Below are 23,669 nucleotides of genomic sequence, written 5' to 3'. Positions count from 1 at the left end.
CAATTCTGCGAACTTTTCAAACTACACTCATATGACCCCATAAAAAAATATCAGACTTAATTTTTTTTAGTTCCATACTACTGAGCAAGCAGCTCCTGTCATTAATGCGAATGTGGATCCTCAGCCAATACTTACTCTGCATGGTGTACAAGGCTCACCACATTGGTTTGCACATTTTGAATGCCTGCATCTGTGGGAACATTTTTTTGTGCATGGTGGGCAACTCTGAGAGCACGGGACAGGGCACCTAAAAGATTGAAAATATATTTTTAATACAAAATAATTCTTTTTCAGAGGGGGAGAGGGAGATGAAAGAAAACTCATTGGTAAAATATTACGAAAAGTCACATCATCAATTACTACTTAATATACATTAAGAAATTTATTGTGAACAGACAAAAGCTCATGTGCAACACCTCACAGCACAATTACAACGTTTAAACCATCTAGTTCTAGTTGTGAGTGAGCCTTCAGTGCAGCATCACAATATAAATGACAAGTGATCTACCTGATAGATAGTGTGCTATTTTTCCATCTGCAGAGAGAGAGCGGTGGCCAGGTGTGTGTGCGCGTGTTAAGTGGGAGGGGGGGGGGGGGCCTTTTTTGATGAAGGACTTTCTCCAATAGCTTATCCAACAGTCTGATTTTAAATGTGCCTTTCACTGTTCAATGCCTCCTCTATGTGGTGAGTAGTAATCTATCCTAATTCATATTGTTTCCAACTCGGATTTTACACAGTTAAATTACAATTTTGATATTTTACGGATTGGCAATTTTGGTGTCACCACAGTTGTTAGCCACTAACACAATACTCTATGGTATCCACATTACTAGAAGTTTATTTCCAGAGAAAATGTTAGTTTTGTGAGAGATTTGTGTGTAAAGTATTAAACTATACAGAAGAAGAAAGCACTGAAATCCTAGCTTAACAGGCAGTCAATAGTGTACTTTTAGGTGTGGTTTTGCTTGTTAAGTCTGGGGAGTTTGCTACCTAAGTATGGATTTTATTTTAACTATTGCCACGAACTGTGGTGTACACATTGTGGTACAGAGGTTAGCAACACAGGCTGGTGTAATGCACATTGCTGGTTCAGACTACGTCCAGCAATTATTTGTTGTTCAGTGCTCATCATTTCCGAAAGGTTCTTAAAATACCTCATGCTGTAATGTTTGTATCTTTGGAATATTATATGGTTGTAAAAATACTAGCATTCTGGAATATTCTATGTTTGCATAAATACACTGATAAGCCAAAACATTATGACCACTGCCCACCATGACACTGGATGTCTCCTGGTGGCATTGCAGGCATGTGACTCGGTAACAAAAGACAAAAGTACGTAAGCGGAGCAGACAGAGACGGAGGATCACCCAAGCGAAGATGTGGGCTGCAAATGGGGAAATCCATTGAGATAAACGACTTCTGACAAAGAGCAGATTATTATTACGCAGACCCTATGAACGAGTATCTCGCAAACGGCAAAGCCGATTGAATGATCATGTGCTACTGATATGCACATCTACGGAAAGAGGTACAAGGACAATGAAACTACCACAGGGCACTAAATGGTTGGACAGCCATGACTCTTCATAAAACGTGGGTTTCAGAGGCTTTTCTGCTGTGTAAAGTAGGATAAATGGTGATCTGTGGGACCTCTATTGAAAGAGCACACTACTGGTGCACGCACAAGTGTTTCGGAGCACACAGTTCGTCGTATACTGTTGAATAAGGAGCAAAGCAGCAGACCACCCCTATGTGTTCACATGTTGACCCATGACATGGTGAATTATGATTGCAGTGGGCATGGGACCATTGGGATTTGACAGTTGATCAATGGAAACATGTTGGCTGTTCAGGTGAATCACATTTTTGCTATTAGGTCTATGGTCGTCCCCACAAATGCCATCATCGAGATGAATGCCAGCTTGAAATGTGCAATGCACCATGGACACAGGCTGCTGGGAGCAATATTATGCTATGAGAGACATTCTCCTACTTCGTTTACACGGGACCTGTGGTAGTAATCACTGACGGCTGCAAACCATCTGCATCCCTTCACACTTTATGTCTTCCCCAACGGCAATGTCATTTCTCATCAGTATAATTGTCCATGTTGGAGCCAGAACCATGCAACAATGGTTTCATGACCATTCTAGTGGAGTCACATTCATGTCTCAGAGACCAAATTCACCTATGAAATCCATCTGGGTCGCTATCGGGCGCCATTACCGTGTACGAAAACAGTGGCCTGCTGTTTACACAAATTACACAACCTGTTCATACACATCTAATTAATGCCACATACCTCCATAAACCTACCAAAAAAACTGTTGGGTCCCTAATATGCAGAATTAGTGATGTATTTTAATCCAAATACAGACAAACTATTAAGCACACGGTCATAATGTTTTGTCTCAGTGTTAACAGTACTCTCCTTCTTGGTCAGTTGTGTGTGACTGGTCTGAAGAGTTTCTAGTAAATAGAAAGCAGCACATCATGCTGAATGGAGAGAAGTCTTCAAGATGTAAAAATAACTTTGAGCATGCCCCAAGGGAGTGTTATAGGACAATCACTTTTCACAACATATATAAATGACCTACTAGATAGCGTTGGAAGTTCCTTGGGGCTTTTTGCGGATGATAAAATAGTATACAGAAAAATCACGACACTAGAAAACTGTAGCAAAATATGGGAACACTTGCAGGGGATCAATGCTTGGTGCAGGGATTGACAACTGACCTTCAACATATTGTTCGACCAATACTTGAATATTGCTCATCAGTATGGGATTTGTACTGATAGGATTGGTAGAGGAAATAAGAGTAGATAAAAAACTTTTCATTACAGGTTCATTTAGTAGATGTGAAATTGAGGCATTTTGCATCATGGTACCGTGTATAGTTAAAGTTCCAATGGCGTATATTTCTAGAAGAGTCAACTGCTATATAATTTCCTTCTATGCCTTATCTCAAGAAAAGACCACGGAGATAAAACCATAGGGATTTGAACCCACACGGAGGTCAACCTGCAGTCATTCTTTCCGTGAAGCATGTGTGTCTGGAACAGGAAAAGGGGACACAGATACACGAAGTACCCTCCACCGCAAATTGTATGGGCATTCTTTAAATATCTTATGTATGTAATGTTTGTATGCCTGGAATATTCAATGGTTGTCTAAATACTGGCATTCAGGAATATTCTATGCTGGTATACATAATTGCACTCTCTTTCCATGAGGTCAGTTCCATTCTTGCTGTACTTTGGAGTCTAATAAGCATGCTTTCAGTTCCAAGTATTGTATTTCATAGCTGACATGCTTTTCAGATTTGGGCCTGATTCTGGTTATGACGATCTATTTACTGGAGATTATCAAATAAAGAGCAGTACGATGTTACAGATAAAGAAGGCCATAGGCATCAACATTTACACCGGCAAAAGATATATTGTACCAATTCTTTTATTGTTAGAACCAATGAAATTTAACATCAATCTTACGAGTTTGTAAGTCATGAGTTGTAAGTTTAAGTGGGTAATGTCATCTCTGTAAAACATGGAGCCATTTAGGTAGCCTACTCTCTCTCTCTGGAAAGATGCAAGGTATTTGCTAAAATTAATGACGACCTTGTCTGCCTTGTCTCATGGATAGATCACGGTCGACAGTGTAAAGACTGGCTTCACAAAATGTGACACTACGTGTAAGTTCGAATTAAGCTAATGACAATGACTTCGTGTCGTCACTGAAAAAAATTTTCACCAACGAGATTCAAACTTAGTGTTTCTGCATCAAGAACAACTGCTGCATTTGAAAGCTCAGCTGAAGCGTTAAGTAGTTTGCTCAGTAATTAATTTATACTCATAGATGATATTCAAATTACACAAAAAATTGTTCCAAATATCATAATCAACAAAAATGATCTAGCAAAGCACTTAAACATGATAATGTTCATAGATTCAAATCACATATTAGCCTGCTTCCTTCCTATCACAACTGTGAGCAAGACGGACATCCTTTCTAAATTAAGCAAACACTTCTTGCAATTTGCATAGTATATTATTCTCATCAGATTATTAGAAGCACAATAACTTATCTGGAATTATATACAGTGGAAGCAACTGACATCAAGAATAATTACACATTTCACAACTTCAAATGCTTGGTGTTCTGCAGTTTATACAGACTAAGAAAATATAATTAGTTGATAGGAAGAATTAATATGCATCAGATTAGAATTAAGTGATCTTCAATTTCATTAGAACACATTGACTTTAAGATCTCCAGCCTTATTTTTAGATGCATGTGTTCACATTAAAGAACAACAACAAACCACTGCATACACAATAATATGGCATTAGTTACAAATTATGTGTTAACTTCCTCGACCTCTTCCAGAAAATGTGCATAAATTACAATTTCATATATTCACAGGCAAGAAACATTCATACAACAATATTGTTGAATCTATGTATTCTGAGTACCTTCTGATGGTGTTGGGAAGCGGTTTACATACTAGATTAACAAAAAAATTTATAACTGTGTGTGTGACACATTTCAGTGTCCTTATATGCCGCCGAGCCAGAAACGAAGTTAAAACCTAGTGATTAAATGGGGTAACTTCATAAAACAACACAGAAATGTAAGTCATACCAGTTTAATTGATAGTGGGGTCTCACTATCAAAGCACTGTAGAAATTCATTTAACAGCCCCACATTACATGCTGAGTAGCCAATTAACAACATGGTATCATTTCACATAAGGGCAACGCATCTATGAGACATTCCATCCGTGAAAGTTAAACAGACATTATTTCCTGTACACTACATGAATTTTGTGATAATGGGCTAAAATTAGGTGTGTTGCTTAACTGTTTGCCTATGACTACACAAGTCACTAAAACCAACCAGAAACCATGATGATTCACACACAATAACATCATCTGCTCTTGATATGCGTCTACACCCGTTTTGAAAAGTGCAACATTCAGACGAAACACAAACACAAATAAAAATGGTGTTATCATGTAAAATGGTGAAGTACTATCGAAGAAGTACTACAGTTTGATCAAGCTGCAACGTGCTGGCAACAACAGTATTATCACACACTGAAACCACTGTAGATCAGTGCATTCCATATTTTACACATCATCTTCCATATAAAAGCCAACTGCACAAAATCCAGAGACAAATACACCAAACGATACAATAATAAAATAATGTCAGAAATTATGTTGGGCACTGGTGTTTTAAGATCCACTCTCCTTTAGTCATTCAGCTGAGAGAAGTTGCAGATACACTGTGGAGAGAGGACTACAAAGTAATTCCACATTGAATAGCATGAAACAGGTATATATTTGGTATCCTAATTATAAACTACACAGAAGAGCCAAAGAAACTGGTACAACAGACTAGTGTCATGAAGGGGCCCGCGAGCACGCAGAAATGCCGCAACATGATGTGGCATGGACTAGACTGATATCTGAAGTAGTGCTGTAGGGAACTGACACCACAAATCCTGCTAGGCTGTCATAAACACGTAAGAGTATGAGGGGGTGCAGATCAGAGGCTTCCTTTACCAGGATACAGATTAGCTGGCCATTTTTTCAAGGAGTTCCTTGCAGGGAGGAGATGGGGGAGTGGCTATGTACGTAAAAAACAGTATTCCATTTTAGTCAATAGACATATCATGGTACTGCACTGAACAGATATTTGAATGTAGTGCAGGGGCAGTTGAATTTAGTAAAACTAAACTTCTAATTGTTATTGTTTGTAAGTCCCCTAACTCTGACTTCAGAGTATTTCTGCTCAAGCTAGAGAGGGTTTTTGATTCACTTTGTAGGAAGTACCAGAAATTAGTTATATGTAGTGACTTCAATATAAATTTTGCATATGATGGTGCAAGAAAAAGGATGTTGCTAGATCTCATAAATTCATATGATCTGAATCAGACTGTGTTGTTTCCAACTAGGGTGCAGAGGAACAGTAGCACAGCCATAGACAATATTTTTATTCATTCATTACTGGAAGGGCATTCTGTAGTGAAAATGTGAATGGCCTTTCAGACCATGATGCACACATTTCAACACTTAAAGGCTTTAGTACTCAAACAAATGCCACATTTAATTACAAACTATGTAGGAAAGTTAATCCAACAGCATTTGAGAGTTTTCTAAACCTTGTCAAGGAACAAGAGTAGCAGGATGTTTATAGGGGTTGGTAACATAGATGACAAATATAATGCTTTCCATATAACATTTCTCATCCTCTTTGAGAGTTGCTTTCCATTAGAACAATCTAAACGGGGTATTAACAGCAATAGGCAGCCCGGGTGGCTGACTAGTGGAATAAGGATATCTTGTAGAACAAAGTGGCAATTATATCAAAATGGTAGAAATAGTCACAATCAAGCTACAGTAGCCCATTACAAACAGTATTTTAAGGTGCTTAAAAACGTTATTAGGAAAGCAAAGAGTATATGGTATGCAAATAGAATAGCTAATTCACAGGATAAAATTAAAACCATATGGTCAGTTGTGAAGGAAGTGTCTGGTCAGCAGTACAAGACTGATGATATAGTGAGTTCGCAGTAAAAATATTTCTGTTACTGATAAATCAGATATACTTAAATTATTTAACAATGATTTTCTGAGCATTGCTGGTGAATTAAATAAAAATTTAGTTTCTACAGAGAATCATACGACTTTCTTGGCAAATGCCTTTCAGAGATTGATGTCTGAAATACTCCTCAGTGATACAGACAAGAGGGAGACAGAGTCAATAATTTAATCACTGAAGATTAAGGACTCTCCTGGTTATGATGGAGTGCCTAGCAGAATAAGAAAGTACTGTGTTGAACATGTTAGTTCTGTATTTAGCCATATTTGAAATTTTTCCTTTAGGAATGGTCAGTTTTCTGTACAATTAAGTACTCAGTAGTAAAGCCGCTCTATTAAATGGAGGAAAGGGACGATGCAGATAATTTTAGACCTGTTTCTACACCATCAGTGTTTGCAGAAGTTATTGAAAAGGCTATGTATGTATGGATAATTGATCATTTTATGTCACATCATTTGCTATCGAATGTACAGTTCAGCTTTAGAAGTTGTTTAACAACTGAAAATGCTATATTCTCTCTTCTCTGTGAGCTACTAGACGAGTTAAACAAAAGGTTTCAAACACTTGGCATATTTTTTTATTCACCTGAGGTATCTGATTGTGTCGATCACAAAATATTGCTCCAGAAGTTGTACCATTACGAAATACGGGGAGTAGCTCACAATTGGTTCACTTCTTACTTTAGCAACAGAGAGCAAAAGGTCATTATTCACAGTGTTGAGAATGGCTGTGATGTAGGGTTTGAGTGGGGTAGGGTCAAGTGGAGGATGCCCCCAGGGATCAGCGTTGGGGCCACTCCTGTTTCTTATTAATATAAATGATATGCCCTCTAGTATTACAACTAACTAAAATGTTTCTGTTTGCTAATGACACTAGCTTGGTAGTAAAGGATGTTGTGTGCAACACTGGCTCGGTTCCAAATAGTGCAGTTCACGACCTAAGTTCATGGCTTGTAGAAAATAAACTAAAGCTGAATCACAGTATGAGTCAGTTTTTACACTTCATAACACACAATTCAACAAAACGTGGCATTTTAGTTTCACACAATGGGCATATGATCAGTGAAACCGAACAGTTCAAATTACTAGGTGTTCAGATAGATAGTAAGCTGTCATGGAAAGCCCATGTTCAGGATCTTCTCCAAAGACTTGATGCTGCTATTTTTACTATTCAAATGGTATCTGAAGTGAGTGATCATTTGACACAAAAATTAGTCTACTTTGCTTATTTTCATTCACTTATGTCATATGGTATTATATTTTGGGGTAACTCATACCATTCTAAAAGGATATTTTTGACTCGGAAACGGGCTGTTCAGGCAATAAGTGGTGTAAGTTCACAAACCACTTGATGACCCCTGTTCACGTGCCTGGATATTTTGACGCTGGCCTCCCTGTGATGTGACTTACCAAAAGAAAGTGCTGGCAGGTCGATAGACACACAAACAAACACAAACATACACACAAAATTCTAGCTTTCGTAACCAACGGCTGCTTTGTCAGGAAAGAGGGAAGGAGAGGGAAAGGCGAAAGGATGTGGGTTTTAAGGGAGAGGGTAAGGAGTCATTCCAATCCCGGGAGCGGAAAGACTTACCTTAGGGGGAAAAAAGGACGGGTATACACTCGTGCGCACACGCACACACACATATCCATCCACACATATACAGACACAAGCAGACATATTCAAAGGCAAAGAGTTTGGGCAGAGATGTCAGTCGAGGCGGAAGTGCAGAGGCAAAGATGTTGTTGAATGACAGGTGAGGTATGAGTGGCGGCAACTTGAAATTAGCGGAGATTGAGGCCTGGTGGATAACGAGAAGAGAGGATATACTGAAGGGCAAGTTCCCATCTCCGGAGTTCTGACATGTTGGTGTTAGTGGGAAGTATCCAGATAACCCGGATGGTGTAACACTGTGCCAAGATGTGCTGGCCGTGCACCAAGGCATGTTTAGCCACAGGGTGATCCTCATTACCAACAAACACTGTCTGTCTGTGTCCATTCCTGCGAATGGACAGTTTGTTGCTGGTCTTTCCCACATAGAATGTGTCACAGTGTAGGCAGGTCAGTTGGTAAATCACGTGGGTGCTTTCACACGTGGCTCTGCCTTTGATCGTGTACACCTTCCGGGTTACAGGACTGGAGTAGGTGGTGGTGGGAGGGTGCATGGGACAGGTTTTACACCGGGGGCGGTTACAAGGGTAGGAGCCATAGGGTAGGGAAGGTGGTTTGGGGATTTCATAGGGATGAACTAACTAAGAGATTACAAAGGTTAGGTGGACGGCGGAAAGACGCTCTTGGTGGAGTGGGGAGGATTTCATGAAGGATGGATCTCATTTCAGGGCAGGATTTGAGGAAGTCGTATCCCTGCTGGAGAGCCACATTCAGAGTCTGATCCAGTCCCGGAAAGTATCCTGTCACAAGTGGGGCACTTTTGGGGTTCTTCTGTGGGAGGTTCTGGGTTTGAGGGGTGAGGAAGTGGCTCGGGATATTTGCTTCTGTACCACGTCGGGAGGATTGTTGCGGGATGCGAAAGCTGTTTTCAGGTTGTTGGTGTAATGGTTCAGGGATTCCGGACTGGAGCAGATTCGTTTGCCACGAAGACCTAGGCTGTAGGGAAGGGACCGTTTGATGTGGAATGGGTGGCAGCTGTCATAATGGAGGTACTGTTGCTTGTTGGTGGGTTTGATGTGGACGAACGTGTGAAGCTGGCCATTGGACAGATGGAGGTCAACATCAAGGAAAGTGGCATGGGATTGGAGTAGGACCAGGTGAATCTGATGGAACCAAAGGAGTTGAGGTTGGAGAGGAAATTCTGGAGTTCTTCTTCACTGTGAGTCCAGATCACGAAAATGTCATTAATAAATCTGTACCAAACTTTGGGTTGGCAGGCCTGGGTAACCAAGAAGGCTTCCTCTAAGCGACCCATGAATAGGTTGGTGTACGAGGGGGCCATCCTGGTACCCATGGCTGTTCCTGTCCCATGCACCCTCCCACCACCACCACCTACTCCAATCCTGTAACCCGGAAGGTGTACACGATCAAAGGCAGAGCCACGGGTGAAAGCAGCCACGTGATTTACCAACTGACCTGCCTACACTGTGAAGCTTTCCATGTGGGAATGACCAGCAACAAACTGTCAATTCGCATGAATGGACACAGGCAGACAGTGTTAGTTGGTAATGAGGATCACCCTGTGGCTGAACATGCCTTGGTGCACGGCCAGCACATCTTGGCACAGTGTTACACCGTCCGGGTTTTCTGGATACTAACACCAACCTGTCAGAACTCCGGAGATGGGAACTTGCCCTTCAGTATATCCTCTCTTCTCATTATCCACCAGGCCTCAACCTCTGCTAATTTCAAATTGCTAATTTCAAGTTGCCGCCGCTTATATCTCACCTCTCTTTCAACAACATCTTTGACTCTGTACTTATGCCTCGACTGACATCTCTGCCCAAACTCTTTGCCTTTACAAATGTCTGCTCGTGTCTGTGTATGTGCGGATGGATATGTGTGTGTGTGTGTGTGTGTGTGTGTGTGTGTGTGTGTGTGTGTGTGTGTGCGCGCGCGTGCGTGTGAATACCTGTCCATTTTTCCCTCTAAGGTAAGTCTTTCCGCTCCCGGGATTGGAATGACTCCTTACCCTCTCCCTTAAAACCCACATCCTTCCCTCTTTCCTGATGAAGCAACCGTTGGTTGCGAAAGCTTGAATTTTGTGTGTATGTTTGTGTTTGTTTGTGTGTCTATCAACCTGCCAGTGCTTTCGTTTGGTAAGTCACATCACCTTTGTTTTTAGATATATTTTTCCCATGTGGAATGTTTCCCTCTATTATATATCTTATTAACAATGTTAGCTTATTCCCAAGAATAAGCAGCTTTCACTCAGTTAATACTCGACAGAAATCAAACCTACATTTGGAGTGGACTACCGTAACTCTTGTGCAGAAAGGTGTGCATTATACTGCTGCATTCATTTTCAATTGGCTACCACTCGAATTCAAAAATCTTAGCAGTAATCCACATGCTTTCAAATCGAAACTGAATAGTTTCCTCACAGGTCACTCCTTCTATTATGTCAAGGAGTTCCTTCAAAAACTAAGCTGATTCTTGTCACATTGTTGATTGCTTAAACTTATGGACTGACTTTTTTCGGGTTCATAAACATTTATTTTTATCTGATGTTACTTTTATGTTGTAATTTCATGTACTGACACATTCCATGACCTTAGATTTGCTCCCAAATTTGGTCCTACAGAACTTGGTGTGTAAATAAATAAATAAATCTCTTCTGAACAGCAGATTGCAAGGCATCCCAGATATACTCAATAAAGTTCATATCTGGGGTGTTTGGTGGCCAGCAGAAGTGTTTAAACTCAGAAGAGTGTTCCTGGAGACACCCTGTAGCAAATTCTTGACTTGTGGGGTGTTGCATTGTCCTGCTGGAATTGCCCAAGTCTGTCGGAATGCACAATGGACATGAATGGATGCAGGTGATCAGACATGATGCTTACGTATGTATCACCTGTCAGAGTCGTATCTCGACATATTAGGGATCCCATATCACTCCAACTGCGCAAGTGCCACACCATTCCAGAGACTCCACCAGCTTGAACATTATGCAGGGTCCATGGATTCATGAGATTGTCTCCATACCCGTACATGTCCATCTGCTCGATACAATTTGAAACAAGACTCATTCAACCAGGCAACATGTTTCCAGTCATCAACAGTCCAATGTCGGTGCTGGCAAGCCAAGGCGATGCGTAAAGCTTTGTGTCGTGCAGTCATCAAAGGTACACGAGTGCACCTTCAGCTCTGAAAGCCCATATCGATGATGGTTCGCACACCGACACACGCTGATGGCACAGCATTGAAATCTAAAGCAATATGCAGATGGATTCCACTTATGTCACGTTGAATGATTCTCTTCAGTTGTCATTGGTCTTGTTCTCACAAGATATTTTTCCAGCCACAGCGATGTCAGAGATTTAATGTTATGCCGGATTCCTGATATTTACAGTACACTCGTGAAGTGGTAGTATGGGAAAATTCCCACTTCATCGCTACATGCTCTGCCATTGTAGCAGCAGTAACTGATCTAACAACTGCACCAGATACTTTCAGTCTTATATAGGGTTTGCCGATCACATCTCCATATCCTTCCTCTTTACATTTCATCTCTGTATTTGAATACAAATGCCTGTATGAGTTTCTTATGGGGCATCAGTGTATATCAACAAAAATAATGTTTTAAACATAATGTAACTGGATAGATAAAAAATCACCTCACCAAGTGGCAACAGGAGAACACGCATTTAAAGGCACAGAAATTTGCAACCTTTTGGAGTCACTGCCTCCAAAAACTTACAGATTTCTATTACCTTTAGATGTGTGTTCTACTGCCACTGCTTTATCTGTCAAATTATGTTATAACTATAATATCCAATTTGAGTGAAGCAACTTGTCTAATTTAACATAACTTAATGCTCCCTCTGTTGGCTTACCCCGAAACAGAACTTACATTCCCTAATGTTATCTATTATTGAGAATATACATGAGCAATGAACAGGTTTTTCAATAGACTGTATGCATTCAAGACCTAAATAATTAAAGAATTAGAAAAAAAGAAAAAGAAATTAATCATATCAATGTGTCATATATTTTTCTTAAAACCCTATCTCTCTGTCATCAATTGTCATGAAATAAAACGCACCATAAAAACATAGAGATTAAACACTATATGTATTTTGGGTTGCTCCCACCTGACCTGTCATACCAGTGATGCACAGCCCCACTCACAAAGTGGCCAGCCACAGAATATGTTTGCTGGGAAATGACCTTGTGCCCATGTGCTATCCCTCAGACCCTAATCAGATAAAGGTGTAGCATACAGAGAATAATTTTAGACTACAAGAACATGTAAGGAAGTATTTTAAAATTTTCCATTTCTAATGACTTCATTGTTGATAGGACATTATACGCTACTCTAACTTCCCATTTTAAACTTTGAAACACACATGACACAAATGTTGTTGCTTATAATTACCAATAAATATTAAAACAACACAGAGCATTTCTACTAGCCACAATGGAAAGTCATGATCCAAACTATGGCAATAAAATTGTAGACATAAATGTCTTGTAAATCAATGCATGCTCAATTTAACAATATATCCATAAGCTTTGTAATGAAGACAGTCAAGAAGGTCTCTCTCTCTCTCTCTCTCTCTCTCTCTCTCATATGTAGAGGGAAACATTCCACGTGGGAAAAATATATCTAAAAACAAAGATGATGTAACTTACCAAACGAAAGTGTTGGTATGTTGACACACACACACACACACACACACACACACACACACACACAAAATTCAGCTTTCGCAACCCACGATTGCTTCATCAGGAAAGAGGGAAGGAGAGGGAAAGACGAAAGGGTGTGGGTTTTAAGGCAGAGGGTAAGAAGTCATTCCAATCCCGGGAGCGGAAAGACTTACCTTAGGGGGAAAAAAGGACAGGTATACACTCGCGCACACACATATATCCATCCACACATATACAGACACAAGCAGACATATGTAAAGGCAAAGAGTTTTGTGTGTGTGTTTGTGTTTGTTTGTGTGTCTATCAACATACCAACACTTTCGTTTGGTAAGTTACTTTATCTTTGTTTACATATACATATATAAAAAGAACGTTCCTCTCCTGTGCCAACCTTTTCATCTCAGATTAGCACTTGCAACCTATGTCCTTAATTACTTGCTAGATTAGCTCCAAACTCTGTCGTCTTCCTCTACAGTTTTTATCCACTACAGCTCCCTCGAGTACCATGGAAGTAATTTCCTGAAGTCTTAGCAGATGTCTTATCATCCTGCCCCTTCTTCTTGTCAGTGTTTCCCTTATATTCCTTTCCTAGCCAATGCTGCAAGGAACTTCCTCATTTCTTAGTTATTCAGCCCACCTAATTTTCAACAATCTTCTGTAGCACCACATCACAAATGCTTCGATTCTCTTCCACTCCGGTGTTCCCACAGTCCTCAGTATCTGAGGAAGAAATTTGTGGGAATGTACGTTTGGGGCACAGCATTGTATGGTAGTGAAACATGGACTGTGGGAACACCAGAGCGGAAGAGAATCGAAGCATTTGTGATGTGGTGCTACAGAAGATTGTTTGAAAATTAGGTGGGCTGAATAACTAGAAATGAGGAAGTTCCTTGCAGAATTGGCTAGGAAAGGAATATAAGGGAAACACTGACAAGAAGAAGGGGCAGGATGATAAGACATCTGCTAAGACTTCAGGAAATTACTTCCATGGTACTCGAGGGAGCTGTAGTGGATAAAAACTGTAGAGGAAGACGACAGAGTTTGGAACTAATCTAGCAAGTAATTAAGGACATAGGTTGCAAGTACTAATCTGTGTTTGATACTAGTAGACTTATCTTGGTCAGGAATCTCCTTTATTGCCAGTGCTAGCCTGCTTTTCATGTCTTCCTTATTCCATCCATCATGGGTAATTTTGCTGCCTAGGTAGCAGAATTCCTTAACTTCATATGCTTCACGATCCTAAATTCCTATGTGAAGTTTCTTGCTGTTTTTATTGCTGCCACTTCTCATTACTTCTGTCTTTCTTAGATTTACTCTCAACTCATATTCTGTACTCATTAGATTGATCATTCCAGTCAACACTGCCTATGATTCTTCTCCAGTTCCACTAAGGATAGCAACATACCTGTGAATCTTATCACTGATATCCTCTGACCTTGAATTTTAATACCATTCTTGAACCTTTCTTTCATTTTTACCACTGCTTCTTCAGAGTATAGATTGACAGTAGAAATGAAAGACTACATCTCTGTCTTACACCCTTTTTAATCCGAGCACTTTGTCCTTAGTCTTCCAGTACTGTTTCCTCTTGGTTCTTGTACATATTGTATATACCCATCTTTCCATATAGTTTACCCCTATTTTTCTACAAATTTTGAGCATCTTGCACCATTTTACAAAATACTTTTTCCAGGTCGACAAATCCTATAAAAATGTCTTGATTTTTCTTCAGTCTTGCTTCCATTGTCAACCACAATGCCAGTTATTATTCTCAGCAAATTGGGTCATGAGTTGTTACTTTGATTGTGCAATAACTCACACTTGTCTGAGCTATGTGGATGATGTTTTCCTATGAGTCTGGTGCCAGTCTCATATATTCTACACCAGAAAGTGGAGTGTCATTTCGTTGCCACTTCTGTGTCTATATCATCTCAAATATACTGACTATATGGCACAGGTTGCATTCATTAGAATAAGTTTACATTATCTACCATTCACAAGACAACTTTATTTATAAACAATTAAATGCAAGCTTTGTTGTGATATAACACACACACACACACACACACACACACACACACACACACAAAGAAGGGTACAGATTTAATGATTAACATATTCTGAGTCTTATCTGCTTATTCAGCAGACTGTCTGTGTTTATTATTGAATGACTACAAATTTCTGTTTCCTTTAGAATGTTTTATTGTTCTTCCTTTGTCCAGTATGTGGAGAATACGTAAGTTGTCTCGGGTATCTATAATTGTGTGTTTTACAATTTCAGATGTTCTGTGAGGGTAGAGTGATTACTGTTGTCAACAGCTATATGTTTATTGAATCACTTTTTTAACACTCTGCCTGTTCCTCCTATATGCAGTTTATAACACTTGGTACTTGTAATCATGTATATATCTGACTGTGAAACTGTAACAACCAAAACAATCAATTACTGAAAAAATTATTTAATTGGATAGATAAAAATATCTACTCACCAAGCAGCAGGAGAATACATGCATAAAAGATGGCTGTAATTGGCAAGCTTTTGGAGCCAGTGGCTTCTTCTTCAGGCAGAAAGGTTGAAGGGGAAGGAAGAGGGGTAAAGGAAAATGACTGGAGAGGTCTAGGAGAAGGGGTATATTTCGGGAAAGTCACCCAGAACCAATTGTCAGGGGATACTTACTGTAGGGGATGAGAAGAAAAGACTGATTGTTGGGGGTTACATCAGACGAGATTTGGACAAAGGATCTACCAATGCGGTACTTGACCAAAAGGAGTAAACTAGTGAAGGTCTACCTACCTGACACCTCTACATATAGAATCTGCCATCAAGATCCCATCCCTACACCCCCACCTTTTACTTTCTTCCTAAGATCCATAAACCGAATCACTCTGGCCATCCTATATTTGCTAGCTTCAAAGAACCCACTGAACATATATCTGCCTTAGTTGATCAACACTTGCAACCCATAGTAAAGACTCCCTTCCTACATCAAAGATACCAACCATTTCCTAGATCATCTGAAATCCGTGCCCATCCCACTCCCACCATACACTTTTCTTGTCATCATTGATGCCACCTCCCTCTATACCAACATCCTCCAAGTACATTGTCTGTCTGTCCTCAGTCAGCACACACCTGCTTCCAAACCTGTGACATCCTTCCTACTCATCTTAATCAACTTTATATTTACCAGCAATTACTTCACCTCTGAGGGGTAGACATACAAACATATCAGGGGTATGGCAATGGGAATGAGTATGGCTCCTTCATATGCCACCCTCTCATGCGTCGCTTGGAGGGGGCTTTCCTGGGATCCGTAAGCCTTCAGCCCCTGGTTTGGATTAGATACATTGATGACATCTTTGCCATACGGACTCATTGTGAGGCTGACCTGCTGAAATTCCTGGAATCTCTGAATACCTTCTCCCAGTTAAAATTTCACATGGTCCTTTTCTGAATCCCATGCCACTTTCCTCTATGCTGATCTTGTCCTCACCAAAGGCCAGTTAGACACTTTCGTCCACATTAAACATCCCAACAAACAACAGTACTTACATTTTGATAGTTGCTATCCTTTCCATGTCAAACATTCCCCCATACAGCCTTGGCATCCAAGACAAACAAATTTGTTCGGATGCAGACTCTTTACCACAATACACCACCATTCTCACCTCAGCCTTCACTGCATGTAATTATCGAACCAACCTAGTTAAAAAGCAGATTTCCCAGGCCATCACATCTTATCCTGGTATTTTTTTTTTTTTAAAAAAAAAAGAAAAGAGCTTCGGAGCAGACCATTGGTGAATCAGTATTATCCAGTCTGGAATGAGTTAATGGCTTCCTAAAATCATGCTCTGAAATGAGATCCATTCTGTCTGAAATTTTGCCCACCACCCCTAGAATAAACTTCCGTTGCCTTCCCAATCTCCGCAATTTTCTCGTCAGACACTATACTCCCTCTGCACCCATCTCCTTACAATATGGCTCCTACCCCTGTGACCGTCCCCACTGCAAGACTTGTCCTATGCACCCTCCTACCACCACCAATAACAGCCCTGTAACTGGCAAAACTATCAAAAGAAGAGCCACCTGTGAAATGACACATCATATACCAGCTGTATGGGCCTTCTGCATCGGCATGACTGCCACCAAATTATCAATTAGGATGAATGGGCATAGGCAACTCGCAATATCCTGTTGCAGAGCATGCTCTATAACATGACATTCGTGACCTCGGTGCCTGTTTCACCACACGTGACATCTGGTTTTTTTCCCCCAGACACCAATTCCTGAGAACTCCACAGGTGGAAACTAGCACTACAACGTGACCTTGGTTCTAACCATCCACCTGGTCTTAATTTATGTTAATTTCCTCTGTCTCAGCATTTCTTCACTGTAACTACTCATTGCTTCATTCCGTTTTAGTTTTCTACATCTTTCATTGTCTATCTTTACCATTTTACACCACCCCCTTCCACTTTTGTAGCATACGATGCACTTAGCTTTTCGTCTTATTAACTCATGCATGATGTTTGAGCAGTAATCTCTGTCTGCATATTATCCTATCTTCCACCTTTAAGTTCTCAGGTTTTCAAATCTCGTCCTATGCAGTTCCAAACAATCAGTCCTAAGTCTCTCCTGACCCGCGGTTATGGGTGACTTTCCCGAAATCTATCACCCCTTCTCCTAGACCTCTCCAGTTGTTTTCCTTAACCCCTCCTCCTTCCTCTTCAACCCTTCTGCCTGAAGAAGGAGCTCCGAAAGCTTACCAATTACAACCGTTTTCCTTAACCCCTCCTCCTTCCTCTTCAACCCTTCTGCCTGAAGGAGGAGCTCCGAAAGCTTACCAATTACAACCATCTTTTATGCATGTGTTCTGCCACCACTAGGTGAGTAGATTTTTTTCTATACAATTAAATGACTGTGAAAAGTGTGTTGGATTTCTGTAATAAGTTAAGTACTCTCGAAGATAAAGTTTTATTTGTGCAAATTAGTACTTCTATGTTGGATCCAAGAAAACCTCTTTTGATCTGTTCAGGTATGTACAGTTGCTGTGCACTTTGAAATTTTACATTTCATGTCAGCTTTTTGAAGAGTAATTTCTCGATGTATACTTAGGCACTTTCTTATCATTTCTCTATACGAGTTTCCCATTATTATAAGGTTGTAACCGTTGTTGCCTTTAAGAATATTTAGTTTTTGTTATATCATTTTCTGCAAGGGCAATTTAACTATCTAAAAAAAGTGGTTTTGTAGATTTCAGGATGTTCATAATTTTTATGAATGATCACGTCTATTGTGCTTGGTTTTCAAGCAATGTTCGCTAGATTCCAAGCAGCATCACACTGCTGTTTATAGAAATTATTCTCTAACCGGAAATAGGGTCAGCTCCAGTAAGAAAATTCATATACTTAACATACTGTCATTCTACTGGAATGTAAAAGTTGTTTTTTTTTATCTGCTTAACTGTATCCTGTACTGGTATATCCATGTATAAATTGACCACATCTAGCGAGACCCATACTTATGAGCATCCAAGCTGGCAGATGGCTGGTAATTACAGTTCATTCCTGATCTCTCTCTCACACACACACACACACACACACACACACACACACACACAGCCTCTCTAGCAGATGTATCTGTTACCTGTCTCAGCTGCACAGTTCACACTTTAGTAGGAGAATGGATCTTAAATAACCATGCACAATGTAATTTTTAACCTTATTTTCCTACTACATTGTTCAGTTCATGTCTTTAAATTCGCCAGAGTTTTGTCATATGGCCTTTTGGATGGAGGATGATGTGTATAATACAGTACACACTTGGATCCAGTGGTTACCCAGTATGACCCCCGTGTTGTTGCAATGCCAGAGTGTTAGAACTTGAGCAAACTGTTGTATCTCTTCAACAGTACTTCGTCATTTTACGTGACAGTACCATTCCGTTTTGTGTTTGTGTATCCAGTAGTTTTGATGAAACAAGTTAAATACAGTTGTTTCATTTGTCACTGTTGTACATGCTATTGTGTTCTAAAAGGCCAACAACACATCTAATTTTAGATTGTGACCAAATAGTTCATGTAGCACACATAGAATAGTATCAATTTCACCTGTCACAATGGAACATCTCATAGATGCAGTGCCCCTATGTGGCGTGTTGTGTATGAAGTGTAACTATGGGCCTCATGGAAAAAGGGTGACCCAGCTGAGTCACACAATTTGACTCTTAGTCTGATCACAAGGGATTGTCATTATTGCACGCGTTGACCACGTAGGCTGACGTGAGGATCAATGAACTATACTTAATGGGATGTATCTGGAACATCTTAGGTGACTAGAAGTTAGTAGACAGAAATACAATTAAATACTTAGCTTTAATTCAGCATCAGTGATGAACGTTGATCTTGACTTTGTAAAATAATATTTACAAGTGCAGTTATAGACTGAACTGCGAATACTGCTTTACAATTCTGATTGCTTCCCACATATAGATCAATTGGCAATGCATAAACTGTATGTGGCACCTGGCTAGGTCATAGCTACGGACTTAGCTGAAGGCTATGCAAACTAGTGTCTCTGCAATTGAGATCTCTGAAGCTATAACGAGTGAACCATTCCTATTAAGGTTGGCTGTAGAACTGGGCAGTGTGCTAGCTTATCTCTTAAGACCAGCCACGTGGTGGTGCTCGGTCTGCTAGCATCGACAGTGGTGACTCGCGGGTCCGATGTGTACTGATGGAACACCACTGATTTGAAGCCTACAAACTAGCCAGTGTGGTGTCTTGCAGTGACACCACAACATGACATCCACGTTGTAATTTGGGTGCTCACAGCCTGTAACATGAGACTGTCAGATGGATTTATACTTCACTCTTGACAGTCGGATTCACCATAGTGTTTCAGAATGGTAAAACTTTTACATTTTTTCTGTGCCTTTTAGAATAAGAAGTTATCCTGTTTAATCATAGGGTTTCATCTTTGTTTCTGGGGCATAAGTACATGACAACAATTAACCATTGTGAGGTACAACAGAAGAGGTCATGTCCCACAGGACCAGTTATTAGGGTTTCTTCCCATTCCATTCATATTTGGAGCATGGGAAGAATCACTGTTCGAATGCTTCTGTGCGTGCAGTTATTGGGGTTGTAGTACAGTATATTCCTAGAATCACCATTTAATGCTGGTTCTTGAAACTTTGTTAATAGACTGTCTTGGGATGCTGTATGTCTCTCTTAGTGTCTTACAGTTCAGTTTCTTCAGTAATTCTGTGACACTCCCCCACAGATCAGACAAACATGTGACCATTCGTGCTGGTACAGGTCCCACACACTTGAGCAATGTTCTAGAACCAGTCACACAAGTGATTTTTAAGCAATCTCCTTTGTGGACTGATCGCACTTCCCCAGTAATCTACCAATAAACGGAAGTCTACCACCTGCTTTAACCACGAGCACAATTTTACACTTCTGAACAGTTAAAGCAAAATGCGAATCTCTGCACCACTCCGAAATCTTATTGAGACCTGGCTGAATATGTGTGCACCTTCTTACAGGTAGTATTTCATTATAGATAACTGCATCATCTGAAAAAGGTCTGAGGTTGCTATTAATACTGTCTCCAACATGAACAGCAAGTGTCCCAACACACTTTCTGGGGCACACCTGAAGTTACTTTTACGTCTTACGATGACACACTGTCCAAGATGACAAGCTCTACCTAAAACTTCTCAATAGTGCCACGAATTCCACTGATACCCCATACGATTGTACTTTTTACAATAAACATAGTTGCGGTACTGATTGCCTTGAGCCAAAGCTTTCAGTATGCCATGTAAGAAAAGTAAGAGTTTGGTTTCACATCATCAATGTTTTTGAAATCCATGCTGGTTGGCTCTGAGGAGGTCATTCTGTTCATAATATGTTTGAGCTCAGAATATGTGGTAAGTTTCTACAACAAAACAATGTCAAGGATATTGGACAGCAGTTTTGTGGACGCGTCCTACTACCCTTCTTGAAGACGGGTGTGACCTGTGCTTGTTTCCAAGAACTACGCACTGCCTTTTGTTCAAGGGATCTATACTAATTCAGCCGCCAAGTCAGCATAAAATCTGACCAAGATTCCACTGGGCCCTGGAGCTTTGTTGAATTTCAATGATTTCAGCTGTTTCTTAACACCACTGACACTAGAGATAGTGGTGTTATAGTTGGTGCACGAGAGTTGGGACACAGCATCTACATCTACATCTACATTTATACTCCGCAAGCCACCCAACTGTGTGTAATGGAGGGCACTTTATGTGCCACTGTCATTACCTCCATTTCCTGTTCCAGTCGCATATGGTTCGCGGGAAGAACGACTGCCTGAAAACCTCCGCGCCTGCTCGAATCTCTCTAATTTTACATTCGTGATCTCCTCGGGAGGTATAAGTGGTGGGAAGTAATATATTAGATACCTCATCCAGAAATGCACCCTCTCGAAACCTGGACACCAAGCTACACCGCGATGCAGACCACCTCTCTTGCAGAGTCTGCCACTCGAGTTTGCTAAACATCTCCATAACGCTATCACGCTTACCAAATAACCCTGTGATGAAATGCACCACTCTTCTTTGGACTTTCTCTATCTCCTCTGTCAACCCGACCTGCTACGGATCCCACACTGATGAGCAATACTCAAGTATAGGTCGAACGATTGTTTTGTATGCACCTCCTTTATTCATGGACTACATTTTCTAAGGACTCGCCCAGTGGATCTCAACCTTGTACCCGCCTTACCAACAATTAATTTTATATGATCACTTCAAAACGTTCTGTACGCATACTCCCAGATATTTTACAGAAGTAACTGCTACCTGTGTTTGTTCCACTATCATATAATAGTACAATAAGGATCCTTCTTTCTATGTATTCGCAATACATTACATTTGTCTATGTTAAGTGTCAGTTGCCACTCCCTGCACCAAGTGCCTATCTGCTGTAGATGATCTTCCTGCATTTTGCTCCAATTATCTAATGCTGCAACTTCTCTGTAAACCACAGCATCGTCCGCGAAAAGCCGCATGGAACTTCTGACATTATCTGCTAGGTCATTTATATACATTGAGAAAAACAATGGTCCCATAACACTCCCCTGTGGCACGCCAGAGGTTACTTCAACATCTCTCCATTGAGAACAACATGCTGTGTTCTGTTTGCTAAAAACTTTTCAATCCAGCCACTCAGCTAGTCTGATATTCTGTAGGCTCTTACTTTATCAGGTGACAGTGCAGAAGTGTATCGAACGCCTTCCAGAAGTCAAGCAAATTGGCATCTACCAGCCTTCAAGGTCCGGGCAATCGCAGAGGGTGGGCTTATTGGTAGTTGGGAGCTCCAATGCGCGTAATGGGACCCCTTAGGGATATGGCGGCCAAGGAGGGGAAGAAATCCAGTGCGCACTCCGTGTGCATTCCGGGTGGAGTCATTCCTGATGTGGAAAGGGTCCTTCCGGATGCCATGAAGTGCACAGGGTGCAGCCAGCTGCAGGTGGTGACACATGTCAGCGCTAATGACATGTGTCGCTTTGGATCTGAGGAAATTCTCTCTGGATTCCAGCAGCTATCTGATTTGGTGAAGGCTGCCGCTCTTGCTTACGAGATGAAGGCAGAGCTCAGCATCTGCAGCATCGTTGACAGAACCGACTGCGGACCTTCGGTGCAGAGCCAGGTGGAGGGTCTGAATCAGAGGCTCAGACGGTTTTGCGACCGTGTTGGCTGCAGATTCCTTGACTTGCGCCATAGGGTGGTGGGGTTTTGGGTTCCGCTGAATAGGTCAGGAGTTCACTACACTCAGCTGGCGGCTACACGGGTAGCTGAGGCTGTGTGGCATGGACTGGGCAGTTTGTTAGGTTAGAAGGCCTCGGGAAAGTACGGGGTGGGCTGCAATCTCAAAGGCTGCATGGCAAATACAGGACATGCTTGGATCAAGGAACAGTCGGAATTGTAGTTGTAAATTGTTGTAGTTGTGCTGGGAAAGTCCCTGAGCTTCAAGCGCTAATAGAAAGCACAGAAGCTGAATCGTTATAGGTACAGAAAGCTGGCTAAAACCGGAAATAAGTTCTGCAGAAATTTTTACAAAGTCTCAGACAGTGTTCAGGAAAGATAGATTAGGCAGAATTGGTGGTGGAGTGTTTGTGTCTGTCAGTAGTGGTTTATCTTGTAGTGAAGTCGAAGTAGATACTCCGTGAGAATTGGTATCAATGGAGGTTATACATAACAGCCAAACTAAGTTAATAATTGGCTCCTTCGACTGACACCCACACTCCGATGATATAGTTGCTGAACAGTTCAGAGAAAATTTGAGTCTCGTAACAAATAAATACCCCACTCATATGGTTATAGTTGGTGGGGACTTCAACCTTCCCTCTATATGTTGGCAAAAATACTTGTTCAAAACCGGTGGTAGGCAGAAAACATCTTCCGAGATTGTCCTAAATGCTTTCTCCGAAAATTACTTTGAGCAGTTACTCCACAAGCCCACGCAAATTGTAAATGGTTGCGAAAACACTCTTGACCTCTTAGCCACAAACAATGCAGAGCTAATAGAGAGCATCATGACTGATACAGAGATTAGTGACCACAAGGTCGTTGTAGCTAGGCTCAATACCGTTTCTTCCAAATCCACCAGAAACAAACGCAAAATAATTTTATTTAAAAAAGCGGATAAAGTGTCACTAGAAGCCTTCCTAAGAGACAACCTCCAT

General features: G+C 40.8%; 1 protein-coding gene across 1 annotated transcript in view; it reads right to left on the bottom strand.

The window, feature by feature from the left end:
- LOC126484625 (NFX1-type zinc finger-containing protein 1-like) overlaps window positions 1-23,669 on the bottom strand; it is a 269,764-nt gene that overhangs the window by 76,097 nt on the left and 169,998 nt on the right. The window contains exon 12 of the mRNA XM_050108209.1: window positions 136-247. Within this exon, the coding sequence (XP_049964166.1) occupies window positions 136-247 (112 nt within the window). The remainder of the gene's footprint in view (window positions 1-135; window positions 248-23,669) is intronic.

This window comes from Schistocerca serialis, chromosome 6, assembly GCF_023864345.2.
Source record: "Schistocerca serialis cubense isolate TAMUIC-IGC-003099 chromosome 6, iqSchSeri2.2, whole genome shotgun sequence".
Lineage (NCBI taxonomy): Eukaryota > Metazoa > Arthropoda > Insecta > Orthoptera > Acrididae > Schistocerca > Schistocerca serialis.
Note: the sequence above shows the minus strand (reverse complement) of the source record. Positions and strands in the feature narration are given on the sequence as shown.